The 26,453-nt window shown below is 40.8% G+C and overlaps 1 protein-coding gene across 2 annotated transcripts in view; it reads left to right on the top strand.

Moving 5' to 3' along the window:
• The window catches only part of LOC129726663 (protein eva-1 homolog C), a 421,987-nt gene that overhangs the window by 91,553 nt on the left and 303,981 nt on the right, over window positions 1-26,453 (top strand). For both annotated transcript variants that reach the window (XM_055683616.1, XM_055683617.1), the window contains exon 2: window positions 12,740-13,490. In XM_055683616.1, coding sequence (XP_055539591.1) covers window positions 13,310-13,490 — 181 coding nt within the window. In that variant the 5' untranslated portion in view covers window positions 12,740-13,309. The remainder of the gene's footprint in view (window positions 1-12,739; window positions 13,491-26,453) is intronic.

The following is a 26,453-nucleotide window of genomic DNA, read 5'->3' as shown; positions in this document are numbered from 1 at the left end:
GAACGCAGCCGAAAACGAGCATTGGTGAAACAAGTTTGTGTAGTTTGTGTAGCCCAGCTTTCCACTAGCTTAGGGGCAGCCTTGATCCTTTTCTTGTATCTCACAGACGAAATAAAATAAGTTGGTCAAATATTCTAGAGAACTGGGATGGAAAACACAGTATCTAGACATTTTTTTAAATCGAATCCAATTATCTCCAAGAGATTTTTTTTTTCAAACTCAATCCTAGAATATAGAACAATAAAGATAAGAGCAAAATCGCGGTAATGATCTGGAAGTTCGCAAAACTTTAATGGACCATTTTCGATTTGAATGAACACGTATTAGGCCTAGCAAACTGAGTATTTTTCACAGATGTAAAAATTTCTTGGTCCCATTAGTTATTCTGTAAAGACCATATGTATTTTGGCAACATTCAAAGCTTCGTAACTCAGAAACCGTTGGTTGTACAGAGAAACTGTCTGAGAATGAGTTGTAGGCAATTACTATTGCCTTGTAAAAATATGCACCATTAATTGGTTTTCTGAGTTACAATGCATTGATTGCTTTCAAATGAAAGTCCAAGCCAATACACATATGCTTTTTCAGAAAATAATTCTTGAATTTAAAAATTTTTGCACCTGTGAAAAATACGCAATTTACTAAATCAAATACTTGTGCGAAGTTTCATTCAAATCAAAAATGGTCGCATGAATTTTTGCGAATTCCCAGATCATTTGGCATGGGAACGCTTAGGAGTAATTATATTAACAAACGACCCAATTATTTTATTTGCATGCACGTTGATTTATTAGCCACAGATAAAAAAAACTCAATGTGCCACTTTCTCTGGACCACGATGATACACCTACCTATCTTTTCAAGTTGTATCAAAATCACGCGCAAGAAATTCAATTGGTGTAGCGAAAATTGTCAGATTCAGAACTATCCGCTGGTAGCATCCATAAGCACACAAAGTGTTTTCCGTTCGCTTACACGATAGCGTTTGCTTGAAGGAGAACGTGCTAGTGCGCAGGAGTTCCCATCGAACGCTAAAGTCAAGGGAAATCATTCCTACATGTGAGCGGTAAAAAGTCATAAGCATACGATGAACATACCCGTAGCAAAATTATGTTACGGAAAAGGAAAGAAAACACAAGAGTAAAATTACAATGCGCTACGCGTCGATGGTGGCGATGATAGTGGAACAGTGGGATATTCTGCATTAACGTGAGTGGTTTCTATCGTTACATTTTTCCGTGATATATAAAATAAACATATAGTTATGCTGTTTGGTAAATGGATTCAAACTCACTTGACGATATATTGAAAACTCTTCAAATTTGTAACTATTTAGGAGTTTTACTAACCGTAAATTGTTATACTAACTAAACAAAAGCACACAGTCATTTTCCGGCATCGACAGCAAATTGATCATTGTTGTAACCGGATCCGCGTATGGAAATCCGCCTCGTTAGCCATCCCAACCTCCAACCGGCCTATTGCTGTACCCACAAAAATATTGAAATACTGAAATTAGTTTGCTGCAAATATTGCTGATATGCATCCATTATTTATGAAAACCACCTAACCGGGTGCACGCCAAGGACCAAAGAATGATCGGCAATCGAGTGCGGTTGTTTGCACAATTTACAGTCAGCCCACAAATAAGCCCACATTGCTTCATCGCTATCAAACCGGAATTGCATGCAATAGAGATAAAGAGTTGCAGCACTGCCATTTGGGCGGTTAGACTGCACCGGGTTACATTTGCGACAGTTGCGATTTTTGAAATTTTAATGACTCGTGAAGAAAAACTGCCCTGTGCGAGAATGGACAAACGCAATTAAAATATTATAATTCGTCAGTGTGGGCACTCTTGTGCGAGCGCTTAATCCAGCAAACGCAATTAATGGAATCGTTTTGTCAATAAATGTATTCAGCGGGTTTCAGTCAATAAAACCGAGCCAAAAGCGAACGTGAGCTCAGTTCCGAGTCGACCATTGCGTGATAAACTGCGTGTATCAAATGACCTACAGATAGAGTAAAGGTGAATGCAATTGCAGTTGATGTTCATTGATGTTTCAACAAGAAAGTTTATGTACTAGACTGGAAAGAATTCCTAATCAACAGAGCAAATCTAAATTACTATAGTTGCGTATATTTTCCCCGCTCTCACTGTAAAATATTAGGCTTTCGATGTGTCAACTACCTGTAGTAGACAACACAACACAAATGACCATGCGTCTGCTTTATTTTTCAAATGATGGAAGCTCACTGTATTTTACTAGGCTGGTCAATGTCTGTTTTACTTGCAATACCAGCAATCAAAAATTCGACAACCGCCACAAACCCAGAGATGGTAATAGACGCTAAGACATGTGAAAAATCAGCAACATCCGTTATCCCGAATATATTTTTACGGAGAAAAAACTTCCGCTATTATAATTATAGTCGCTGTTTCGTTTAAATTTGCTTTGCACAATTATTCTAAAGCGCAAACGTGTAGAGCTTGCCATCCTGTAAATTTTGCACTCGAAAATAGCACAGCGAAAAAAAAGTAATCGTAGCATGATTAAATGAGCCACCAGTAGCGGCATAAATTTCTCCGCTAAATTCATTTGTTGAATCCTTCTTTTTCTAGTTCAAGAAGCATTTTCATAAGGTGTGAGCTCCGCAATAAAAAAAATGCTATTCTAAAGGTCACTAACAACGAAACGGCAACAACAGTTGGATGTCAATTATTTATGTTCTGCGCATAAATCCCGTGATATGAAAGGCACGTCTTAATTTTGTCGTAAAACATATCGCATAAAGTTGCCCCACACTTTGTCTCAAATCGTTGGTACACGATAAAGTGTAGATTTATATTACAATGAAATATTCTTCCGCTTTGCGAGCATTTTCTCGTGTGCCAAGAAGTTGCAGGCACATTCTACCCTCCTAAGGGAAGCAGCAGACCGTGCATGTGATTTTTTGTCAGCAAGCCTCCATCAAGATTCTAATTTCGTTTTATTTCCTTCCTTCACATGCAAACAGTGGAACCTTATTTGCTAGCAAACGCAGACTCAATAACAAATGAGTCCGCTGGGACACAATTTGGTTTATAGTGGAGGCCACAATGTTGGAGCAAAGTCACTTTAATTCTATTTGGCAAACTACTGAAGAGTTCATAGAGCGTCTCCTTTACTATGCCAACTAATGTCTGTCCATAATTTAGCTACTTGTTTATTTGTTTTGAATGATTTTTCTCAGAAACACTCAACAATTACGTCTGCTAACAAATTTAGACCAATAATACCACTAGCATATCAGATTAGCAGCCTACAATAGAGAAACTCTGCCGTTGTTTGAAATTAAAATAAAGGCACGATTCGGGAAACTGAAATTCACCATCAAGACTGACACTAATTTGTCATAACGCTCGTCGTTCGTCGAAACACGAATGAACTTTTACGAAATTACAAGTAGCGGAAAATCATTTATGCAAATCCCTTAAGTAGCTGAAGATTAAATATCGTGGCTACATATTTGTAAATCACACAATGAATAGAAAATTTTTGAGATAAAAATCCTTATCTCCATTCCCTAAACAAATCGTATGCCTCCCATATGGGTTATTCATCCCGAGAATATCCCACACTTATTCAAGTTGAAGACGGCAGATGGCGCAAAGGCGTACGATATGGCGACAGTTGGTATCAAAAATGTTTCGCATCGAGTCGTAAAAACTTGTTCGGTGTGAAATATGGTTCCTGTCGATTTATAGCAACCTGGTAATAAGTCACTGCAGCTGAAATTTACTTCGACAATCTAGAACCTATGAGATAGATTTGCCGCCGTGATTTTTCGTACGAACAATGTATATACCTAATGTGAAGTCAGCAATCCTTTTTGCTAGGGATGGTGCGACATATGGGTGTTAACCATGACATGTTTATCATATGCAATAATGAAGTAACGGAAAATGTATAGCTAATTCGTCTATGAACTCTTATTCTATCATCTAAAGTTTCTTCATAACAGTACACAACTCATTATTAAATTATATCTGAGTTTTGTTTTTTTCAAAAATATTTGTAGGATAATTAATCACAGAGCTCACAGAGTTTTAAACTAAATCATTTGATATAGAAAAAGTGATAGGAAAGTAATCAGAGTCAAAATCAGCATGTGTGATCAATTACACTGGTCGACAAATACGAAAAAAATTTGCCCTAAGACTCAAACTGCAAAAAAATAGTTGTTTATGAGACACGACCACATAGTTAGCGTAGAATTACTCCGTCCTGTCTTATGTCAATGTATTTCTTGCAATACGTTTGGAAAAACACTCAACTGGGATTAATCAATTTAATGGTGTGAAACGATGAATTTCAGTAATCATACTCTTCCAACCTTTTTTTTCTTTTTTGACTGGATTGGTAACCATGAAGAGATGCCTTGTTTGATTGACTTTAAGTCATTCGAATATAATGTTGAAAATTACGGTTGCAGGTAGAGGACTACTTCATCGTCAAAACAGGACAGTGTGGGTAAAACTGCTCGATGAAAATGTTTTGCCAAATTCTAAATTCTAATTAGAAACAAAAACTCATTTTCACTGCTTCGATTGAAAATATGGTCGTCCTGAAAAGGACAGTGGATTTTACTTTTTCCAAAGCTGTGAATTATTCGAATTATGCCTTTGTCCGTTTTCTCCAGGAGCAGAACAGTTTGGATATTCGCCAAAACACCTCCCTGGACAAAAACGTTTGCATTAGAAAAATGAACCAAAATTGCCGAATTTTTAATGGGTTAACCATAACACACACTGATGAAGCATCAATCTCATTCAGCATCAATCTCAGTAACCCATGATTTAGCAGAAAAAATTTGATGGCTCTATCAGTCGAACTCTAACCGTGATGGAGAAAATAGTGAAGCTACTCCGTTCAGAAATGTGTACGTTCAAAGAACGGTATGCCGCCGCGTCGAAGACGTACATCGTGGGACACTTTGTTGATGCCGGATACGCCCTTTCACATCTTGGCACAATTGAGCAACAATCAAAGCAACGAAAGAAGTTCCAAAGGATGCTGAAGAGAAAGTCCGAGGGAAAAGTAGCTACATCGCTGCGTGCGCTTGGCTGGGAAGACGGTACAACCGCCGAAACTGTGAAAAAGTACCTGGCAAACATGAACATACGTCTCAGGAAGCGGCAGTCCCGTCCACTGGTCTCGCAGCTGCAGGCAATGACGCAGCGTTAGCGGCTGAATAAGATGGTCAAGTTGATTTTCCCGGCGAATTGTGACGCGGCGGTGGTGATGGACGACTAAGCCAATCTCACCCTGGGTGGCAACGACTGGCAGGGCGCTTCATATTTGACTTCCCACACGAAGGAAGTGAGCTCCAAAGTGAAGTTCATTTCACACTCCAAGTTCCCCAAGAAGGACCTGCTGTGGCTGACAATCAGCTCAAAGGGGATATCAAAGCCGCTCTTCTGTCGCTCCGGACTGACCGTTAACGAGGAAATTTATAGCACAAAGTCGAAAGTTGAGTCGTTCATCAAGATTACCTTAACAGCGAAGACGTGGTGTTCTGGCGGATCTGGCGTGGGCCCACTTCTCGAAGCGATCGTTGGAGGGGATGGAACGGCCTAACATCAATGTGCTACTCAAGACAGCCAACCCGCCCAACGTCTCTTAGCTGCATCACGTCGAGAATTTCTGGGTGAACATAAAACGAAAGATCTACTCCAGAACTTTGTTGCGAAAACTGAGGTGGCAATTATTGTTATTATATAAATAATATAAATAAAACGAAGAAAGAACTCAAAAACATGCCTGCACGTATGTTTTGGTCCGCCATGACGAACATTCCGGTTAACTGCGGAAAGGTGGCTCTGGAAAAGTCAATTTTTCAGTTCGGTGACGTCGGGTAGAAGCTTTATTCAATTCCTCGTCATTGAGGATAGGTAACTGCAGATAACGCAGGATATCTCTCAATTTATTTTGTCTACCAGCGTTCCCAACCATCATCAACATTTTTGCATCAACCAGACAATGTAAATTGTAAATTCAATTGAACGAAATAGCGATACGACAATGAGCAAAAGGGGAAAAACATGTGATTGCCTTAAATACCTGCAGAGATAGCTTACGCAACAACTATGTGGTGCGGCGTATGTGGTAGAATGAAAGAATTTGAAAAAGAGGATGGACCACGCTGCACACTGTTTGTAAGTATACAGGCGAACGTTGTGCGCGAAGTACATAAGTTTTTCGTCGGCTCTATAATCGTCAACAAGCATATCGTCAAAATGGCATCGAAGACAAGCGACAGAGCAGATGTTGCCGGGCAACCAAGCTAAGCGCGCTAGGTCCGAAACTAAAGCCAAACTTTACCTGTTACAAAATATACTTGTTCTGAATAAATTATTTTGTTCCTCCTGCCAAGTACAAATTACAAGTGGCCCTTCTCAGGGTCATTAATATTTTAAGTTTTCATTTTTAATTATAATTTTCACTTTGCAAAATTTGAAATGTGTGATCGCAGTTCTTCATTAATTTCAAACGATTGAAACAAGCGGTGCTCATTTTATTTTTAAATAGAGCTGTTTCTCACCTAATGCTATCAAATTTTGGTTATCTGGCAATTGAAGAAAAATTATCAGTCTTGCCGGGTCTCACTATTGGGATAATACTGATTGTGCTTCTTAGCGCCCCAAAATCATTTATTTGAAGTAGTTTTGCTTGTCAGATTATAGGCTACCATATAGGCTAGCCGACGCGTATGGTGTCGACTTGCTGTTATTTGTTGATTATTTACCGCGTACGATGAAGAAGTACCGCGACATCGCAGTAAAGTTGTTTGCGAGAGATGAGCGACCCGCCGACGTATTCCGGCAGTTGAAACCCCACGGGATAGAGCTTCATCTATACCACCATCCGTCGATACCGGAAGATGGGCTCGGTCAAGAATCATGCTAAATCCGGGTGATAGCGATCGACGAGAACGCCAGCACCCATTAAGGCAGTGAGGGAGCGGGTTCATCGAAAAGTTAACTGCTCGACCCGGAAGACCGTTGCTGATCTGGATGCGTCAATCTGGACTGCACTGCTGTAGGACCTGGGATACAAGCCGTACAATCAACGCAAAGCTCTTGGGGTACCGGAGGCTACAACAAGGAAGAAGATGGACAGAGCCAAATTGATACTTTCGCGGCCGCGCAGGTCGGAAGTTCTTGTTCTCTAATGAAAATCTTTTGTCTTGCAACATCCGCACAATGTGCAAAATTATCGGCTTTAGGCGCCGACGTTGGCCAGGAACCTCAAATAAATATCCCGTGGTTTCAGAGAGCCGCGTAGGTTATGTTTTTTGGGGGGCTGTTTTTAGGCACGAAGCTCCCACTGGTGTTTATCTGTATTTGTATTTGCATATAATTTATCTAACCTAGGTTTACATGGATGATGGTTACAATCGTTTTAAAATAAACTACACATAAAAAGTTGTTGCCTAAACTTATGTGACGGCACACCAAAGCCGTGAAGATCTTCCACCTCAAGGAACGTGCGAATGCAGGAGGCTAGAGGTTCGTTGTATCCGAACGTAGTGCGATGAAAACTAGGTTTTAGTGAACCAGTAGATCGTAGACTGCGTTGCGAAGCACGAAAGTTCAGCAGTAACAAAAGATTCGGGGAGTCAATTTCACCATAAATAATTTTAGCTACAAAAAGCGCTTGCTCAATTTTCCTGCGTCGATCAAGAGTGTCGAGTCCAAGCAGATGACAGCGATAATGACAAGGAGGCAGGTTAATCAGGTCCCGCCATGACAAGTTTCTCAATGCAAAACGGATGAACCAGTTTTGCACGCGGCATTTGGAGACAATTAGAAATAACCAATTTTAAGGGCACTAGCCTACAAATATGTCCAAGAGCTTTTGCAAACGGCGACAATCATCAACAGTACGTACTTCGAGGTATAATTGCAGGTCGTCAGCATATATCAGTTTTACACAAGCACCTAATATCAAGCATTGAAAAACAATATAAATAGTAGAGGCCCCATATTGGTTCCCAGTGGGACACCGAAGTTATTTGTAAATTGAGATGAACAGTAAGTTTCAACTTTTACGCGCAGTACTCTGCCGCGTAGATAGGAGCTCAACCATGCAGTAAATTTTTTAGGGGACCGAGAATCAACGCGACGTACTATAAGACGGAGGATCTGAAGAGGAACTTCGATACGTCGAAACCTCTACGAGAAGGATCATTACGTCTTGGGGAGCCGCAAGGTTGCAGAGTCGGCTGTTATAAACGGATGGTCGTGGGTTCGAATCTTAATAGAATCAGGCCAGTTGGTTGTCAAAGGACATTAACATAGGTTTATTCGCAAGCTCTCCACTACGTCAACTTCCTTCAAGCTGAATTCTATTGTACCCCTGTCGACTTTCCTCAAAACTGGTCTGAATAACGTATAATAGTTTTTCTTAGGAAATTGTTATTAAGGCGCGTACTTTGTTAGAGGAACGAGGTTTCGATAAGACCCCTTTCTCTCGACAAAATATAAGTCCTACTCATAATAAAACTGACCAGAGGTAAAAAATTAAGAGCCTCTTCAGGGAATTGTGGTTGTGACGCGGTGTTGGAGAAAAGAACGAGGTTTTGATAAGACTCTTTCCTCTTGTCAAAATAAGTCCTTCTTATAATAAAACTAATCAGAGCCATCCTCTCCAGGGAACCAGATATTTATCTTCTCCAGGGAATTGTAATTGGCGATTTTGGCACGGGGAACGAGGTTTTGATAAGACTCCTTCCTCTTGACATTATAATTCCCTCTTAGAATGAACCTGTCCAAAGAGGAATACTAGGTGAGGTCTAGACCTTTTCGCTTACAACAACTGAGCTTCTCTTTCTCCTGGCTGACACCCGGACATAATTTTGCTGCCAGCACTGTCCTTGTTGTCCTCAACGCAGCCGAGCCACTCCAGCCAGCGACCCGCAGTCGCTTCTGTCCTACCGTAACGCTCGCCAACGACTCTTTATCCGGACTACATCTATACTACCAGAATACCAACGGCATCAGGACTAAAATAGATCAATTGTGCTTATCTTCCACTGAGTTAGACTACGATGTGTACGTGTTCACGGAGACTAATTTGGACGATCGCATTAAATTTTGCCACCTCTTTAACAAGGGTTTTTGCGTGTTGATTGCTGTGCCTTTAACAGCATCAATCTGGCGAAGGTGTGCTCATAGCCGTAAAGCGGGTATATGAGTTATCTGTAGTCCAGTTCACGGCTGCTGACAACATTGAACATCTATGGATAAAAATCGCTAAAGAGCCACTGCCTCTTTCCATTGGTGTACTGTACTTGCCTCCAGATTAAATCCAAGACGTTAACTTTGTGATGCTTCATATTGTTGCTGTCTCTGAAATTAGCAGAAAGTGTAGCAATACAGGAAAACTCGTCTTGTTGGGTAACTTCAATCAACCGCGCCTAGGTTGGAAGAGCTCTCGCTAATCCTGTACAGTCACAGCTTTCCTTGGTCAGTCATTCTCGATAACATGGCGTTTTTCACATAACGACAGCAAAATTTAATACGAAACCACTTAGATCGTGTAATGGAGCTCGTCTTCTCCAGCGACTCCATCATAAGGGATGGCGCCGTCTCTTTAGCAGGAGAGGAAGTTGTACCAATTGATCATTATCACCCACGTCTTTGCTTCGCTGTGCTTTGCAAGTCTCCTGTTTCATTCCACGAAGGTATCGATCTGACTGAACGTGACTTTCGTCGTGGCGACTACGGCACTCTAAACAAGTTAGTTGTTGTTTTGCAAAAACTTAAAGTTTGATATGTCGCAACAAGGTTTCGCTATCATTTTTAATCTAGCCTGTGTCTCTAGAAGGGTACTTACTCCACGATTCCCTTCGATAAATCCGGAACAATGGAAAATTTCGAAATGTCCCCTACTGTCCCATAAACTATGATATATTTGTGAACTTTTGAAAAAGGTTCGATCAAAATCGGTTCAGATCTTGCGGAACGGCAGGTAAAAGAATTTCAATTTTTTCGTCTCCGGAGGGGTCGAGTACGCGAGTGTTAAGAAAGAAACTGAAGAAGTCCTACAAGCCATACCCCGATGGTATTCCCTCTTGCATCTTCGAAAAGTGCAGCGCTTCTTTGGTTGCTCCGTTCCGGGCGATTTTCAATACATCACTTCAACATCGAATATTTCCCTCGGAATGGAAGATTTTTCATATGCTGTCGGTGCATAAAAGAGGCGATAAATCCGGCATCTTTAATCATCGTGGTAAAATCCCCTTATCAGCTGGATCAAAATGCTTCGAAATCATCATGAAGAATATGCTGTTCAGCTCTTGTACGAGTTATATTAGTATCGCCCAACATGGATTCTATCCCAAACGCTCCGTGGACGCTAACCTGTGCGAATTCAAACAGTTTTGTATCGGTGCAATGGATGGTGGAGCTCAGGTTGATGCAGTATACACCGACGTTAAGGCCGCATTTGACACCGTTAATCATGATATCGTCTTGGAATCTCCGACAGCATCTGCAACTGGGTTCGCTCTTACTTGAGCAACAGACAGCTGTTTGTGATATATTATTTACTTCTTGCGAATGGTGGAATACTTATCTACGCTGACGGTTTGAAAATCTATCTGATAATACGAAATGATTGCAGGGAACTCTAGAAACTACTGGATGAATTCGTACATTGGTGCAAGTTAAATTTCTTGGTAGTGAGCGTTGCAAAGTGTTACGTGATCTCATATCGACGACTCAAAAGACCTCTTCTGTACAACTATAAATATCCTATTGCCTAAGTGTTTGGGGCCGTTCCTAAACCACGTGGTCATAAAAAGGGTGACGGGGGGGTTTGTCAAGAGACCACAAAAGACCACGCACAGTGATGGGGAGGTTAACGAAATGACCCCGTGGTCCTTTTTCCTGACTTATAGTTTATTGTTGCCACCAAGTCAAGAATCAAGCTTTTGCATTTTAGAAATATAGAATGTACTGAAAGTTTAATAAAAAAATGTGAAAAATTTAAGCGAATTTTTGGCACTTGACAAATGAAAAGACCACGTGGTTAAAGTCGAAACGAGGGGGGGGGGGGGGGTCTGTTGGCCAAATGCACACGAAAGACCACGGTTGAGGGGGGTATAAAAAGATCAAAATATGACCACGTGGCTTGGGAACGGCCCCTTTCAACCTCGTATCAACAGTGGAACGATTCCAGCGAAGAACGCTCTTCGCAAAATACAAAATAATTAATCTACAGTGAAATCCAAAATCAGTACTGCACAAGAATTATGTCATAAAGATTTCACTGGCGTAATAAGCACACACGCACGCACCCAGCTGGTCTCGAGGTACGATGCTGGCCTAACAAGCCAGTCGTCGTAGGTTCGAGTCTCGGCTCGGGAGAGACTGTTAGTGTCAGTAGGATCGTAGCGCTAGCCCCGCAATTGTCCTGTACACTTAACAGTTGGCTGCGAAGTCTGTGTATTATAAACAGAAGGTCGAGTTCCGATACGGAATGTAGTACCAGGGCTTTGCTTTGCTTTGCTTTAATAAGAACACATGCTGTGAGTAAAAAGCCATCAATACAGACTGAAAAATAAAAAAAGTGTATTCAAATGCCCTTTTTACTCTACTAAGTGATTAAAAACCAAATAATTCCAAACCTAAGTATCCCCACTTAAGCACCCCAATCACTTCGAAAACGCATTCATCGTATCTTATTAGCTATAATGATCGATAAAATTTACATTTTCGCGGAAAATGTCAAACTGTCGAAATTGATTTACGATCGCTGACTTTCTAGCTTTACTTCATTAGCAATAAAATTCGGTACTGACTAGAAAAAGGTCTATTACTGCACGGTTCAGTTGAAAACATCTTTTCTCTGGAACACGCTTTTTATCGTCGTAATATGTAATAGATAATTGCTGTGCAAAATTCATTATTGCCATTACGTTTTCGTGGAACAGTGCGCGTTTTTTTTCTGTAAAATATATCAAGCCATTCGTCTCTGATGCCAACGTTACACGTTTCCACGTTTTGCTACGTGTTGTGCGTCGTAATTTGCTAAAATGGGTAAAACAAAATGGGATTGGTACGCGGTATATCATAGAAACTTTTACCCATCACTCGCAGTCGCTCCTCGGTTGAAGTTTGTTCAATTGTCCTCCTACGACGTAACAAACATTCCAACTAGATTCAATCACTCGTGTGAGCTTCCGGCATGGCGGCCATCCGTCCGGGCAAATCACACCGACGATACATAGTAAATATTTATTTATCATGTTACATCACTCATGAGCTTAATGCTAGCGTCCATAACAACATATAAATTCACTCACGTCATACGCTTCGAAAACTTTTAATTACCTCCCCGTTATGTTATAGTACTTCGGTTCGGTCGGGTTTGCTGCGGTCTCTGACTGAGCAATTTTCCCTTATTGCGAGACCAACTAAAATCAAGAGTGCAAGGAACAACGCCCGAAGACTTTTTATGTTGCAATTTATGTTTGATTAACGTACACACAGTCACTCAACAAAACGGTGGATCCATCGGAAAACATCAGGAGCAAACAATCAGCATATACTGTGAGCCTTCGGCCCAAGAGACCACCCCAATCTAAACATCCTGCGCGGAAGGCAAGACGAGAACAGTCTGCGTAAAAGTTTTACGAACGCAAATAGTAATAATAGCTTCTTTCTTCTTCCGTTTTCTACTCGTTTCAGGATCCTAGGCTGTCGGTCGACTTTCATGCGGAGCTTTTGTGGGACATAGGTGTTTATTCTAGCGGAACTGTCGCCTGGAGATGATTTTATGAATTCATTCTCATAACGAGCGCGGCTTGCAATAATGATAGACCCATATTCTTTTTTACGATGCGGAATCGCTGGCATGGAACCTCGTCGGGCAAAATTTGACCGGTGTAAACAAAAACGGCGATAACTTTTTTTCAATTCAATAGTAATAAAGTGAGCGGCAATATGCTTTTAACGGTGCCAAAAAAGTGAGATAATTAATCATTATAAAATAATAACCACAAAAAAGCGGTAAAGCAGTACAGTGAATCTCGAATCGTAATAAATTGTACCGACGGAAGGAACGACAGTTCCGATATTGCGAAAAATTTAACACTCGTAAAATTAATATAGATGACAGTAAATTTTCATTCATCGTCCCACGTTAATTGATAGCTAGTAGTCAGAGTAATTGCAACCACGCAATGCAATTATAATTAAAAAGTGATCAATTCAAATACGTTCCGGTAGCAGCAGTAGCAGCAGCAAAAGTCGTTGAGAATGCACGGTATACAAAAAAGGAGAACCGTGCAAACGAGAAGCGCAGTAATGGAATTGATACACATCAAATCAATACACCATCATTTGTTTTATTGGATACTGATATTCCTGCTACTTTTATCGTCGCCCCTGGTGTTGCGAGCGGACCCGGAAACTCCAATTTACAGGGTAGATCCACTAGGTAAATATAAATATACATATCAATCGTGCTGTTTTATGAATACGTTTTGATTGATCGGAAACAAAACTACTGTTTTTCGGGGTCTCCATCACGACCTGGCGTACAGTTTTGATGTCCCATCGCACTCTGGCACCAAAGACACTGTGCTATAGAACCGATGAAACTGAGAGGGGGATTTTTTGATGGTGTTTCAGGCTCAGTGGAATCCTTTTTATGTGATGTTTTTCTCATGAATGTTATTCAATAACCAATCTCGCACTGCATGTATCATAATTATTGAGCTAGTGTGTTTTGCTCAGCACATGAAGACTATCTGGAAATGAAATTGTAATTATGACAACATCTCGGCCATAAAAGGAGGTGTTGGGGAACTGTCAGCCGGGGTGAAATGATTAGATAGACAGAATTAAAATATAACATAAGCTCCAAATGTCCAACCCGTTGTTCTGGAAATAATTTGTTTAAGGGTTTTTGTGACGATGAATGTAGATTTCAAAGCTGGACAAAAAACTTATTGAAAGGAACAGGTGAACAGCGCATTTCATCATGGTAGTCGATAATCCATATAATCCAGCTTTGGTAGCAATTTTTATTTCTACCAGAGATGTCACCTCAAGCGAAGAAACGTCAGAGTAAATCCGAAAAGGCTTATATAGAAGTGTCAAAATTAGCCGACAAAAAAGACAAACAACATACAAAATATATCATTTGTTTTCATTGTACATTTACAAGCTTTGGTGTGAAACAGCGCATTTTGATCTCTGCTATTGTTGTTGCATTGGAAATGGTTACGGTAGAACGAACTTTCACTGCGATAATCGTATTCTTTTGCTTCTGACGGGGGCAAATCTCGCTGTCTATATATGTTCTTGAACAAACATGTTAAACGACTACTCACCGTTTTTTTACTTGGAACGTACGTGAACGTACTTGGACATTTTTTATAGAAATCAAAATTACGCGCGTTGTGTGCAGAGACTTTGTAATATAGGCATATATCATTGATCTTGTAATAATATTTCTCAACCATAACAAGATTGAATAGACAGAAGTAAACCAAAAAAAAAATAACCGAACGAATAACAGTGCGCATTTCTTCGATGCGCGAATGTCAAAAATCTGTTCTTTGTACGAGAGCCGACGATCGTTTTGCATTTACGAGCGAAAGCCTACTGCGATGCGCACTAATGAAGCGAAATCAAATAAAAGTGTTGAGCGTTTACAAGCCTGGTTGCGGCATTATTTCTTGATTGATTCGTTAAAATTTAAAATTGGGCTTAACATTTTCGATGCACAAAATGAAACTGAACATTTCACGCAGTCATTCGAATTCCATTTTCATTCCATTCCTTTCGGCAACTGTCATCACATCAAGATGAAAAGTTTCGCTGTCAAACAAATTTGATTGCGAGTTGGCTCATTTTCGAAAAACTGACGGCTGTTTCAATTGGCAGAATGACTGTTATTAATCCCCCTGTCCGTAGATATTGAAGGTTTTAAAACTGGTGCACTCGATTCTTTTTTGCAAGGGCTTTACATGATTTCTCAAAATATCACGTTATCTTGAATGATTTTTTGCACACGGAACGCTATAATCGATAATGCACAATTCACATTTAGGTAGTAAAAATATTGAATGAATAATTCGGAAGATAACTCTTTGCATTATCAATTTAATATATTAACTTTTAAAGAATGAATTGTGCAATACATACATTTTTATGTACCTACTTAGAAAGTTGATTGCAGCGTACCTTATTGTACGTAAGAGTCGTCTACAGTCCACTTGGTCCGTAGCTGCAGTTTGCCAGATCTGCAGTCTGCGTAGGATCCATAGGTGGTCTTCCACTTGATCGATTCTCCTTACCCACTGAGCACTTCACCGTCTCATCCCTAACAGATTGGTTTCCAGACAAGATTCTTACGACATGCTGCCTGCCAATTTAGACGGTGTGGACAATAGATGGCTCTCCAAGCAGCTCGTGCAGTTCGTGGTTCATTCGCCTCCTCCACGTTCCGTTCTCCATCTGCAGTCCACCGAAGATGGTACGCAATACCTTTCATTCGTAGACTGCAAGGGCGCTTTGGGCCTCCACAAACAAAGTCCATAGAGAACTACCAGTCTGATTAGTGTCCTGAAGATGGTCAACTTAGTGAGACCGTGAATACTATTCGATCGGAGCGTCTACTGAAGGCAAAACTTGGAGCGATTTCCTGCCATAATGCGCCGAATAATTTTTCCGCTGGTTTAGTTGTCGACGGTTACTAGTGAACCCAGGTACAAGAACTCATCACTATCAACCTTGAACTCATCACCATCAATCTGAACTCTAGGTGGGAGGTTAACCCTGTCTTTTCGTGAAACGCTTCCTTTTATGTACTTCATCTTCGAGGAATTAATCATCAGTCAGATGTATGTATCCGTCATCACAAAAGTTAGAACCACAGTATGGATATCATCGGCGAAGCAAAACAGTTGAACTGACTCTTGGAATATCCGGAGTAATATTGCTTTCGCGACATTTCTGCATAACCTACTTAACCGCGAATATCTGGTTATGCCCCAGGAACTACTTCGCAAATTATGATAATCGAAGGCAAAGTATTCAGAAGAGTACCTTGTAGACGGTGTTTAGTAGTGTTATTGCCTAGTAATTTCAAAACTCTAGCCTGTCGCTCTTTTAAGATGGGCTTCACGATACCTTCCCTCCACTTCTCTGGCACTCGTTCTCCCTCCCAAATCTCGGAAATGACCCAGTGCACCGTTCTTACCATTGTTTTTCTACCGTATTTCAACAACTCGCTGGGAAGTTTGTTCACTCAAGCAGCTCCAATTTTTCAGCCGGAAAATCATCTCTTTCACCTCCAAGCGGTACGGAGCTGAATTCCTGTTGTCTTCTAGTCGTTCACTAAGATCGATTACCATACCATCCTCGCGCTCTACTGAATCGCCGTTTAGATGCTCGTAACAGTACTACTTCCAGCTTTCGATCACCTCACACTCGTCCACAAGGAAGTTGCTGTCCAGGCTCCTGCACATACCGCCCTGCGGCACGTAGCCACAGCCTTTCGAGTGGGCTTAGCTTGGTACAGCTCTTCCATCGCTACGGGATCTCGGCTCTTCCTTCGGAGGACTGAGTTTTGGCTGTGTCGTACCAATAGGTATCGTTCAACGTTCGCTCTCGTACGGTGCCGCAGCATTCTCGTCCGTGCTTTGGTCTTTTCCTCGACTAACTGGTTGTATTCGCCGTCAAACCAGTCATTTCTAGGATCCGGATCGAATGGTCCTCCAGCCATCTTCAAAAGTAGTTGCGCTGCTCTTCCATGGGTAGCGCTGCCTCATGATGCAGCATTCCTGGCAATCCCGGCGTTCCAAGGTTGCTCAAAATTATACACCGTCGAAAGGTTTTAGAACAGCGCATCACTCCGGCTAGTGCAAACGTTGGTGACGTCAGAGAAGAACCTGCCGTCGATTAAATCGTGATCGATTTGATTTTGTGTCGAGTGGTTGAAAGATCTCCAGGTGGTTTTGTGGATATCTTTGCGGGGAAGGAAGAGGAGGTACTTCGGATTACCATATCAAGGAAGATTGCACAGCTCATGCATGGCTGGCCGTTATAATCAGACTCAGCGTGCAAGCTATTTGACCCGATTACTGATTTGTACATTGCCTCTCGTCCTACTTAAGCCTTCGATAACGATTCTCATGTCCCGTCGCGTGCAGCTATCGTAGACCCAGTCCAGCTGAGCGTAGAACACTTCCTTCTTGTCGTTGGGTTTCTCTTCATGTAGGCAGTGCGAGTTGATGATACTGTATTTAAACAACCAGCTCTCTTTCCTCAACTTGCACATCTTCATGTTGATCGACTATCTTAACCGGTATCATGAAGCCGGATCTCAGCTCGCTGGTTGTGTCGCAACTCTGGGTGCCCCGTGCCCATATTGTCTTGTCCAACAAAGTTCCTTCACGACTACAAAGTTGCGTGAATATAGCTCATCTCTGGAGAACTACCCTCATTCCGGAAAGCAAAGCGGTTTGAAGGTCCATGTTCCGAGCTTCCAATCGTAGTCCTTAAATTGTTTCTTAGGTTTATGCTGATTGTACCGATTCATTTTATCTATTAGGTTAATTGTAACATAACGTTTGCATTTAAAAAATGACCATTTTTCGGGTAATGATAAAAAATACTAAGACAGATGATTGAGTTTGATGAATTTTCCATGGAATGTAACTATATTAGCCCACATAAAGAAATCCTGCACCCTTGCGAGTGGCCTGCCTGCAGTTAGCTCGAACATTCGCCACGGCGGACGAAAACACGCGTGTAGGCATGTTTTTGAGCTCTTTCTTCATTTTATTTTTTTAATCATCCTCAGTTTTCGCGACAAAATTGTCTTTCACTTCTGGTTTGCCCAGAAATTTTCAATGAAACGTAGCTGGGGGACGTTGGGCTCCCCGACTTGGGTACGACATCGACATTCAGGCGCATCTTCTCCAATGATAATTTCGAGTAATGGGCCGACGCCAGATTCGGCCAGAACACCGCGTCTTTGCCCTTATCGTATTTCTCCATGAACGACGCAACTTCCGGCAGTCACTTCATATTATAAATTTCCCTGATCACGTCCAGTCCGGGGTGGAAGAAAAGCGACTTTGACATCCCCTTCTCGCTGATTGTCAGCCATAGCAGCACCTACTTGGGGAATTGATTTGTGAAATGAACTTCACCTCGGGGCTCACTCCCTTCGTGTAGAAAATAAAATACGAAGTGCCCCATCACCACCACCACGTCACAAATCGCCGGGAAAATTGAATTCACCATCTTATTAACCGCTGCCGCTGCATCATCAGCTGTAGCTCGGAGATTGGTGGACGGAAGTGCACTTCTGTGCAGCTTCTTAACATGCATGTCCAATTTTCTTAGGTACTTTTCCACGGTTCGGCCGGTTGTACCGACCTCTCGGCCGAGCGCACGCAACGAAGTAGCAACTTTTCCCTAGGTCAGCTTCCTTTGAAACTTCTTGTCGCTCAGGGTCGGCCCTCCGAAACAGGGTTTTCTTTCCATGCTTTGATTGTTGTCCAATAGTGCAAGATGTTGAAGATGCTGGAACGGGCGTATCTGGCGTCCACAGAGTGCCGCACGATTCCCGTTTACGACACGACGGAGTACCGTTCTTTGAACGCGCACACTGCTGAACGGAGTAGCTTCAATGTTTTCACCATCACGGTTAAAGTTCAACTGATAGAGCTGTCAATTTTTTTCTGCTGACTCATGGGTTACTATGATTGATGCTGCATTGGTAGTTTCGTCGGTGTGTGTGAAGGTAATCCCAAAAAAGCGGTGATTTTTTAACATCTCTAATGCAAACGTTATTGGGTACTGGGCGGCCTGTCGGGCCTTCCCCAACCACCTGTCTACTCGGAAAACCATTGTGTCTGCATTGTTAAGAGTCCCAAGCTGCCACTAGGATTCCAACATGTAGATCAGACGCTGTTTTGAGTCGCACTATTTTGATTAACAGACGCTCAGGTTGACGAAGCATTTTCTCAACCGCCTCAAGCGCCGTGGTACGCGATCATAGACGCGTAAGCCATCGCCTCACTTGGCTACAGGGTGCGGCAGGAAAAATGCGAAATTGTTTGAACTTTAATATTGGGTTGATTTATGTAACTAATAACTTAATTCTGTACAGAGCGTATTTGATCACGTTTCTTTCAACTGGTACTTCAGAACATCGGAATTATTCCATACCAAATTCATGGAAATGTATAGCAAAGAAGGTATTACGAGTTTGCTGCTAGTCCAGAAGATGCCGAAGGAGGTTTTAAGGGTGGTAGGATACAATTTGGCCACAGTTCATTGCATGGTCCTGAGCAGAAGAGCCCGAAAAGTGAAGGTTTGCGGTTTGCATGTATGCTAAACATGATCATATTGGTCCGTGCAAAAATTTTTCTCGCAGCCAGGAAGGTTCCATTAGGAAACTTGCCAAGAAAGTCAACCTTTCTGTAAAATTGACCACATGTAAACTCCACTTCATCATGGAGTGGGTAAAGGAGATACGAGATAATTCGAGTAATGACACGAGACCAAATCCAGCCAGAATGTTTTTGGACCATTGTGTGACCTCAGAAGTGGAAGTAAACGCTTTTGGAGGCATTCCTTCAAGTATGCCTTTTCTTTGACCATCCCGTTGTCACGAATGGGGTGCTCCGCTTTTCACGCAAGCAAATTGCTTGCTAAGCCATGTACTTTTTGGCATACTTTGACACCTTCTGCTTTCTAACGTACCCAGGAACGGTGAAGTACTGGAACCCCGGAAGTTGCCGGACGTCTAATTTTACATATGTTTCGTCATCCATAACGAGGTTGGTTCCATCAACATCTGAGTGTAGAGCTTCCGTGCACGTGTTGTACCGTATTCTGCCGTTCATTGCGCTTCGGCGTCTTCTGAACTTTGCACGTGTGTAATCCTTCACGTTTTTTCGCATCTTGAGCTTGAGCTTGAACAACCGCACATTTCACCTTCACGTTTTTTCGCATCTTGAACGAAAGTTTTACTCAAATGCAGTTTTTTAGCCACATCTCTAACTGAACTGTTCGGATTTCTCTTGAAAGCTTGAACTACCCGCTTGTGATCCACGGAGATCCATTATTGGCCATATTTTTCTTTCCGGACGATGGTCAAATGCTCGTTGCAGCGATTTTAAACGCAAGTTACCGTAGATTAAACCATTCCCAGCTTCCTGCTGATTGTACGATGAGAGAGATTCGGATTTCCGAGGTATGTGGGCAAAACTTCTTTACACCTCTTCTGTTTTTCCGACTCCATCTTCGCAATGATTGCACTGGCAACTGAGTGCAACTTACACAGTGTCAACAATACACATTGAAAATATTTCATCCGAATATGCAATAGAAAATACTCTATGAGTAAAAAGTTACAGCCATTTAAAAATGATGCAGTTTGATTCCGTACACCCTTTAATCATATAACTCATGTAGGCGTAAAGTAGGAACTTGTGGGGGCTGGAGCTAAGTTTCACGCTCCTTCCAGGTCGCAAACTAAATGTTTGAAGCTCAACCTAACGCACTCTAGGATTTGAAATTACTGCTGGAATCATATTACATTATTGGAACAAGGTTATTCTTAAATAATTTGAAATTTTAAGTTTAATTTGTTTTCGGTGGGTGTATACAGGGTGTCGCCGTGGAAGTGACACACTTTATTCATGCTATAAGATTATGAATATTTCTTCTCTGGTTCTTTTTTATTATTATTGTAGGATAGTAAAGTTAGAGTTGAACCAGTTCAATTTAAATCTTCCACTTTACATTTCATTGCGGACCGCAAGCGCACACAAATCGCACTCGCGACTTCGATCGGCATTTCATCCCAGATTTCAAACAAACGGTTTCTAAAACTGTCCAAAGTCATGTGTTTTACTTCACCCAGCTTTCCTAGCATGTACTCCCAAATGCTAGAATCCAATGGATTCAAATCGGGAGAGGATGCGGGCCATCCAGAGATACTGATAAAACACGGTAAGTTTTCGATTCACCACTTTTGAATATCCAATGTCTTTTGCGCTGGTGTTGAATCTTGTTGAAATCAAAAACTTTCTTCTCTAAATAATTTCTTGGCAAAAGGCACCAAACGGTCTTTAAAGAAGTGTTGTAGGTAGTATTCTTTTAACTTTCACACCCCTGTCGAAGAATAGCAATGGCAACTTACCTCTGTTGGATATTTCTTTTCAAACCATCACAGCTGAAGTATTCTTGAATCGTTTCGCTTCTCTTTTATCATCTGAATATCACGAAGACACACCCTATATACACGATCATTCTGCTCGTTCATAACAGTCCCCAAGCGAAACAATTTTTCATCTGAAAAAATATATTATGAGCAGCGTGCGTCTTCAGTAGCAATCGAGATCTGGCAACCCTATCAGCAAATTTCTGCAAAATAGTTCGTGGATCTTTTGTTTCTTAAAAGCTACGTATCCAAGGTCATTTTTATTATTTTATGCATAGTGTTATGACCATGCTCCGGAAAATGACTGGGGTGCGACACTATATTGACGACTGTTCGCTCTTTTTACTCTAACAGCCACATGAACAAGCTACTCATGAGAGCTCACATACAGCTAATGCTCACACAAGGCAATGAAGCTGCCTTGTGTTGCACATGTCAACTTATTCTTGCGCATGTATTTTGTTCTTTCGGACATGACAGTCTAGTTTGTTCATTTTGAGGATGTCCTGTTGGTTTGGCTTGCGCTATTGCCAGCCTGCTGATTGGTTGTGGCTATCACCGATGATATTGGACTCGCACACAGACACAGGGTAGGTCTCTCGATGCGAAAAGAGGCACTCCAATCTGTGTATCACTTTCAAGGTGACACCCTGTTTCAAAAGTTTCCTGCAATTCTTTTTGAGGGTTTAAAGTGTATCCTAAATCACTGAAATCACTGAACGTAATCTATCTGATGAATGGTTTCTCTGTAAAACTTGCTAATTACTTCAATAGATTCGTACTAGATCCATTAAGCTATTCAATATTACTTTGAATTAGTGGAAAAAATCATGTAGATACTAATGTTTTAAAGAAGAATAAAGTAGAAGAACAAGAGAGTGAAAACCGAAAAATGGTAAATGAATTCTATGAATACTTGATCATTACTACTTATTACTTCTACTTTGAATATATGAAGTATGAAGTTTTTACTAAGGTAAGTTACGGGTTTCTTTGACGATTTATTTTTTGTTCAAAATATATTTAGAATCTTCAAATATTTTAGCCCTTTTTATAAGCTTTCATAACGGTACATCACGGAACGTAAAATAATCTAGCAGTAATAAGAATATCAAAAGATTGACAAATATATTAAACGTTTTCATCTATTCCGTGACTAATTGTTCATGCACCATCAGTCCTATGTTTCGTAGAGATTAATTTTCTAAATAGTCTGGAATTTCCGAACGCAAACATAGTTCGAACATAAATGTTTCGCGTACCGATTTATAGCTACGTTTCAGTCATCTGTGGCAATTCATCAGCCGCAATCGTGGAATCAAACAATCGTTATATGTTTCATCGAAATTGAACACGTCACTTTTGGCCATGAAATATCTGTTTGTTGGTCGCCCTGCCGAGAATCAAAACAAGAAAAAGCAGGGGAGAAATGCTCACGATACAGGAGTTACGGCTCAATGACCCAATTGTGGTCTCTGGGATTTTTTGCAACATCAACTATAATAGGTTCCATTTCAGCTAGAGGTTCGTACATTCACCCTAACTTTGTTTATCACGTTTAATACGTGTTTCAATCGTGAAATAATGGCCCTGCAATTACACTTTATTACGATTTCAATTAATCGAATCAATCTACTCAATCCTTTTCGGGAATAATAAAGTAAATCGCACACGCCGTAGCTCGGTGTTTGCTTACTATACTACACAACATGATAGATTGCCGTTCTACGATTTCGCTTTATTTTTACTGATTCCGAACAAATATTATTCACTTCCATAAAGTATCGGTGTTCAAATATCGAGCAATATATTGTTCACTGAATTGAAATTTCTTAATCAAGGTGAAGGTATATTCGAAAAAGTACAACTCAGTTATGGGGCATATTTCTCATCTGATGGTATTCGAGCGTAAAACATTTTTACAGGACAACAAATATGCTTCTATTTACCTTCATATATTTTATACTTTTTACAGGATATTGGTGCATTGATGCATACTTGTTGGAGGTTAGAATTTTTCTTCAAATAGCATAACATTTTTTATTCCGACATGTACAAATCAGGGTCAGAAAAAATACTATTGAAACTGATTTTATATATTCCAATGTGATTTGCATATGAATAGTTTCTGCTAACATTTGAGTTCGGAATAATGAATCACCACCGGATGCACACCGCAAACCGAGAGGAAATCGAAATGTATTTCCCATGTCAATCTTGAATTACAATCAAATTAATCACATTGGAATAGCACACAAGAAATCCTTTCAACACGTGCGTTAGGATTCAAAACCATTCCCGAAAGTGGACAGCCTTCCGATACACAACGTCATCATTAGCTTTGAAGTGCTGCTTCGCGCTGGAAACAGGGGTGACGGTTGCGAAACCTTTTCTCCAGCCTGTTTACGACTTCAAAGCGATCTACAAAGTTCCCATCGGTCGAGCAAACTAGAGCTAACGAAAGCAGGTAGGTACGTGCTTCAAATCCAACGCCTTCACACGCCACGAGACGGGCGGAATATGTAGTCACTGAAACGAAACCTACCGGGTCCCACTGTGTGGCACCGAGGCGGTTCATCGCTCCAACACCAAGCCACAACATTGGCACCTGTGCCACTGAAAAAATAAAACTCACCCCGTCCGATTCGGTTGTGGGTTTGTCACTTTTTGATCTTATTTCTGTTTTCAAAGGATTCATTCGCTCACCATATTTGATTCGAGCTCTACTCTCAATGTGTTTTTTGATTGTCTTTTAGGAAAAAAATTGAGGTGAGATACAGTTTATTAGTTTTAAACTGTAAAGTGGTCTATCGTTTAGAATGGTTTGAGTTAGGTATTTTCGACCCAAACAATTACAATCTGAAAAATTTTCTCAATTTGACATGTGATTCCTGGTTTTACTATATCACAATCTCAGCATGTAGCAGCAGATTTATATAAAAATTTCTCTATGTCAGAATGAACTATTCAATAATCACAAGTCAAATAGCTCGAGTGGCATTTTGGTCCGTTTTACTAGTTGGTTCAAAATCGTTTATCTTTTTTAAAAAAACATTGCTTTTTTCACTCAATCCAGCGAAATCATCAAATCCTCTCTGCAAACATAGATTATAAGAGTGGTTCATGTTTTTGTTAGATGAATTTGTCTGCTGTCTACTGCACCACACTAATCTTTGTAATGAACTTTCACATCTCCATACTATATATAGAGCCATCTGTAGGTTGTAAATTGCCATTCAAAACAAATATATTGAAGTATACGTCGGTTGGGTGGATTTTGGAATATATGTTAGATATTTGGTTTGTGCTGAAGAAATAACACCGCAAATTGACCTTACTTGCGCTAGCAACCATGAACCAGAGTACATAAAGTGTGGACACATGAGCAAAAGAGACAAAACCACGGAAAGATAGGAGGAACCTTTCGCTCTTCAAACCGCAACATCGAACGTAAAAAGATAATAAAAAGCCATCTCTTGAATGTATCAACATCCATATATTTTCTGAGTTGGCTGCTAGCAGTTACCTTTGCACGCGTTCGACCTCCCTGCAGGTGAGGAGCTACTACGGATTGCACGGATGCGGTGTGCAGTCAATGCACTGAATTCTTGCCAGAAAATCACTAGCCAAACTAGGTCGACTTATTTTCCACCAGTAGGCAAGCACTGAGTGACGGAAGTTTCCTTTCTCGGTCCATTGTAGCCCAGACGGACCTGCGTCGATTTTGTGCGGGCTGGCTATTTCTTCTTGCTTCTTTTCGCTATTCTGGCGCATACATGCATTATAATTCTTACTCCTCCGCATCGTTTCAATCGTGACGTGGCGAGTCGAGGTCTGCTGCATGTGGGTGATCGTGTGCAACCAAGAATCTACATTTTCGAGCTCTTGTAACAGAGCCCTGGGATATTGATTGCTTCACATCAATGATTCGGACCTGGTTGTGTCAGGTACTTTCCGTGAGCTTTCGGTGCTCGAGCGCTGGTTTATGATATTGAGGGGAGCCTGAAACGAAAGTTGATTTGAAACTTTTAGAGCAAAACGTAAAACGAGTAGCCAAGTTTTTGTTTTCGAAGTTCTTGCATTGTGCTATTACTGCATCATTTGGATGAGAAGCGTTGAATTTATTCAATTTCACAAAAGTTAAAGTTTAAGTCAAGCATATTCATGTATGCCTTACTAGAATAATAGATATTCAATCAAATCAAATGTGTTACCGTCGAGTAGGTTGCTTACTTAGAATGAAATCTAATCTAAACTACTTATAACAGCACTGTTTCTGCCACAAATTAAAACAATTATTTACACCGCCATGAGGTGGGCATAACAAAGTATAAAACCAGAAACAAAAATTCATGATCGTACTGGCACAGGCGGGAGGGTAAAATCGCATTTACAAATGGAATGAGCCACCGAGTGAGGGAGAATAAAAAAACACTAATAAAATATAATGCTTAGCATTGTTTGGAGTTGTTTAAAGCGCACAGTAAAATAATCAAAAAAAGGTATTCACCATTACGCCCTAGCATCCTATATAACAGTCATAATTTTCATTTGAAATCGCCTAATTGGTGACAAAAGATAAAAAATAAATGTACAAAACAACTAAATTTCTATCTGAGGCGATGTTTTCGCTATTTTTTATAGCTTACTTTTCACCTATTATTTTTTCCACTTAAAATATTGATCAATAGAAGTTTTTTTTCGCTCACGGACAAAATACTATGAATTTTGACAGATAGCATTTTCCTACACACAAAAGTTGAAGTGTGCGTAACCACATCAATATTGCGTCTTTTCAGAGCAATTTCTGTACTGTTTCGGAACCAGTACAACGGAAGTGTGTTGTTCATAACGCATTTGGTGCTCTAGCGTATGTTCAATGTATTGGACGGCTCAAAATCAAAACACTTTTGAAGTATTAACCGGTGCTTGTATTGCCATGATGTTTCGTACTAATATTGGTAATATTTTCCACTGCAGACTTGGTTTTCTCCTCCGGGCGACCGAAGAGCAAGGTGTATTTTTCACTTGCACTACGCGGGAATCAAAGGACCTCGCGCGCGCGATTCATTTACGCTACACCTGACAAGCAACTACTCACCCCCGAGCATTCTGCACGGGGAAAACGAATCGTTTACACTTCAGCAAAAGAGAAAGCCGAAGTTTTACACCTAAAACCGATGTTTTGCTCCGCAAAGCCGAACGATG

The sequence above is a fragment of the Wyeomyia smithii genome, chromosome 3, assembly GCF_029784165.1.
Source record: "Wyeomyia smithii strain HCP4-BCI-WySm-NY-G18 chromosome 3, ASM2978416v1, whole genome shotgun sequence".
Classification (NCBI taxonomy): domain Eukaryota; kingdom Metazoa; phylum Arthropoda; class Insecta; order Diptera; family Culicidae; genus Wyeomyia; species Wyeomyia smithii.
The sequence above is the reverse complement of the archived record's forward strand: the minus strand, read 5'-3'. Positions and strand labels throughout refer to the sequence as shown.